The sequence below is a fragment of the Chelonia mydas genome, chromosome 24, assembly GCF_015237465.2.
Source record: "Chelonia mydas isolate rCheMyd1 chromosome 24, rCheMyd1.pri.v2, whole genome shotgun sequence".
In the NCBI taxonomy this organism is placed as follows: domain Eukaryota; kingdom Metazoa; phylum Chordata; order Testudines; family Cheloniidae; genus Chelonia; species Chelonia mydas.
Genome location: NC_051264.2, coordinates 2,787,063 through 2,790,418, shown reverse-complemented (window position 1 = coordinate 2,790,418; position 3,356 = coordinate 2,787,063). Strand labels below are relative to the sequence as shown.

The window sequence follows — 3,356 nt, the reverse complement described above, 5'->3', positions numbered from 1 at the left end:
TCATCTCATAGAGAGGCTGATTTAAGCAATAGGCTAGTTACCAGAGTTAGCAGTTCTGCAATTTTATATTTGAGTTCCTTCTGAACTTTTGGGTGAACACCATCTGGTCCTGGTGACTTATTACCGTTTAATTTATCAGTTTGTGCTATTGTCCTGGTCATGTGTCCAGCACAGTATTGTAACCCAGAAGGCCTGGTTCCAAGGCCATTGAACTGATTGGAGAGACATTCATGCAATTCCAAAGGGTGTTGGCTCAAATACCCACTGTACAGGTAAGGACGGGAATGCTAGACATGCAGAATAATGTCTCCCACCCCACTAAGAATTCAGAAGGGTGAATTCCACCTTGCCGCTAATTAGATACTAGTCAGGATTTCAGGAACGACATGGAATCCTGTACATCACAGCAGATTGTAATATTGATACACCTTCATATTTTGAAGTTATTCAATGAAGAAGTAATGCAATGAAACTGGATTTTTACCTCTGTCAACACCAAAGAGATCAGTGGGATGATACCAAGAAGGTATGTTGCCCATAAAGCTTTCAGATTAAAGGGACTTCAGGGTGTAATACGGAAGTCATCCATATGTGGGATTGGGAATTGAGTAATTGATGAACCAATGCAAAGCCGTTTAAATAATTAGAGGATAATAATAATTATCATCCAAAGCAAGAAAAAAATTTGTTTGGTCAGTGGTAATGCACGCAAGAAAACACTTTGGTTGGTTGGTTATTGAAAGGGTGTCTCCTATCCTTCCCATTGGCTAAGAAAGCATATAAAAGTGCTTGCAACTCTGGGTTGTTCTATCCACTTCTCTTGACTTCATCCCCTTGGTGAACTGGGTAAGTCTATTGAATTCAAGTTACTCTAGTTGTTGCTTTAGTGTTAGTTTTAACTATGGATTGAACCTTCAACAATACTGTGTGATTTTACCAATATTAATGAGGGTGGTTTTTCTTTCCAAAAGAGACTCTCTGTAACTAGTCAGTTGCAGGCCTTGGCGGTGGCAGACTTTAAAATTATCATGCTGGGATTTTCAAATCATATTTTCAAATCAATTTTCAAAACATATGGGATTGGGACACCCATTTGCAATAAATATAACAGGCTAGTGCATATACATCCATTACACAATTCTGAAAAATCTCAGCCTTAAACTACTTTAGGAATGGACAGCTTTATTCTGACTCTTTATAGATAAATATAATTGCCAGACCGTCAGCTGACTTCACTGGACTCACAGGTATTTGCAGGAGGGGATGATCTGATCCTCCAGTTTCCATAAAATGCTGGAGATCAGTTTTGAAATATAACAACTGAACAGCAACTTGATTGTTCCTTTTAGTTTAGTGGATGATCAAGATCTAGATAAGTTTGAGAGGTTGGAAGTGCTTTAAATGAATTTCCCTTCAGGGCAAATCTAGCCCCTAGTTTAGTGATGCTGAGAAGAAATTCACCTTATGAGCAGTTTCCTCCATAATGGGCCACGTCAGGGCTTCTATAATTTTCTCTCAAGGGTGTGGTGCTGCACAGCATTAGAGACAGGACATTGGATGAATTGGACCAAGAGCTGACACACTATGGCAAAACTTAAAGTCTTAAGGGTAGAGCTTGTACTGTTCGATCCCGATCTTTAGCTGGTGCAAGCTGAAATAGCAGCTTTGAATGAAAAGTAGCTCTCACTGACTTCACAGGGTGTTGTGCAGCTTAATGGTTGCATGAAGCAGTGAAAAGGTAACTTGTTCTGAAATTGCTGGGATTTTGTGTGTGTGTGTGTGTGTTTGAAGCCTAAGGGGAATGGGTGTGAAGAAATAGAAGGAAGAAACGGGAGCAGATATGTGGCCTTCAACAAAACTTATCTACCTACCTAGCCCCCATTACTCTAAAACTCAATGCCTGAATCTCTTTTTCCATTATCAGTTGTGTCTTACGCTTTCCTCCCTCCTGTGTTTTTCAGGATTCTCTCCATCACAGAAGATGTCTTACTGCCCGCCCCAGGATGGCTATTATGATATATGCCCACGCCCATGTATTGACGTCCGCAACGAGCCGTGTGTCACATCATGTGGCGATTCGAGTGCAGTGGTTTATGCGCCACCAGTTGTTGTGAGATTCCCAGGACCAACTCTCGCTACTTGCCCTCAAGACAGCTTTGTGGGAACAGCCTTACCAAATTTGCCCGCAAGACCTGGAGTCCCATATGGTTCTAGTGGAGGTTTCAGAGGCTCAATCGGTTCTGGGGGTAGTTATGGTGGTGGTTATGGGGGAGATTATGGTGGTGGTTATGGGGGAGGTAACGTTGTTGTTTATGGGAGTGGAGCCGGGGGTGTTTATGGAGGTGGAGCCGGGCGTGGTTATGGGGGTGGTTATGGAGGCTCATATGGTTATGGGGGCTCATGTGGTTATAGCAGGAAGTCATATCGTAGCATTTCTGGGGGAGGATATTCTGGGTCCGGCTATGGAAATTGTGGGCCATGTTAAACCCAGAAGAACGATCCATGGAATGAAAAACAATCAGGAAATGACAAGATAGAAATTCACAACTGATCTAATGGACAATGATGCCTACAACTCTACTTGCAGACTCTGGGTGTTCATCACCTCTGTAAATCAGGCCTATCGGTCTCTTCCACTTGTTACTTATTAGTGTAGGTTTATGATCCAATGGTTTTGCAGCTTAGTCTTATGCTCCTATTGTGCTTTGCGCTACTTGATGTTGAACTGGCTAAAACAAGTCACTTGGTTGAAAAAGGGACGTGATTTTCAAAGTCAGCAGCTTCAAGACAGAAAGCAGATCATCTTGTGTGAAAAGCATCACTTTGGAGCGGGTGATTGGTTCTTGCTCTATTTTAACCCTGAAAATACATTCTTTGTACTCTGCACTCATTCATTCTGCAAGTGTGTGCTCCACGGCTCATTCCCATTAAAAATTATTCTGCATCATAGCATTGGCCTTCTGGTTTTAGTTTCTCCTCCCTTCTTTCTATCCAAAGCAACTTGGGTGGAAATTCACCCCGGTGCAGATGCTCAGTACGTGCCCCCTGCACTACAACCCTCCACCTCAATGGAATAACTGAGAAGCAAAGTGCATTAACTGGTCAATAGCATGGTGCTGGCCATCTGCCCAGGGGAGATATTCCCCCTTGTTCCAAAAGTCTCAGAAGGGAATTAGAATATATTTCCCAGCTCTAAATATTATATAAAATTGTAGAATCCTGGAAATATAGGGGTGGAAAGAAACTTGGGATGTCACCTTTTCCAGCCCCCTAGAATCATAGAATCATAGAATCATAGAATATCAGGGTTGGAACGGACCTCAGGAGGTCATCTAGTCCAACCCCCTGCTCAAAGC

General features: G+C 42.4%; 1 protein-coding gene across 1 annotated transcript; it reads left to right on the top strand.

The window, feature by feature from the left end:
- Positions 1-809: 809 nt before the first annotated feature.
- Positions 810-2,949, top strand: LOC114020361 (scale keratin). Its single transcript, XM_037883297.2, has 2 exons — positions 810-846; positions 1,962-2,949. The coding sequence occupies exon 2, from the start codon at positions 1,982-1,984 to the stop codon at positions 2,483-2,485; it is 504 nt and encodes a 167-aa protein (XP_037739225.1). The 5' UTR covers positions 810-846; positions 1,962-1,981; the 3' UTR covers positions 2,486-2,949.
- The last annotated feature ends 407 nt before the right edge of the window (positions 2,950-3,356 follow it).

Bases quoted from the DNA above. Each gene is read 5' to 3' on its own strand.
- LOC114020361 (XM_037883297.2), top strand. From the start codon at position 1,982: ATGTCTTACTGCCCGCCCCAGGATGGCTATTATGATATATGCCCACGC.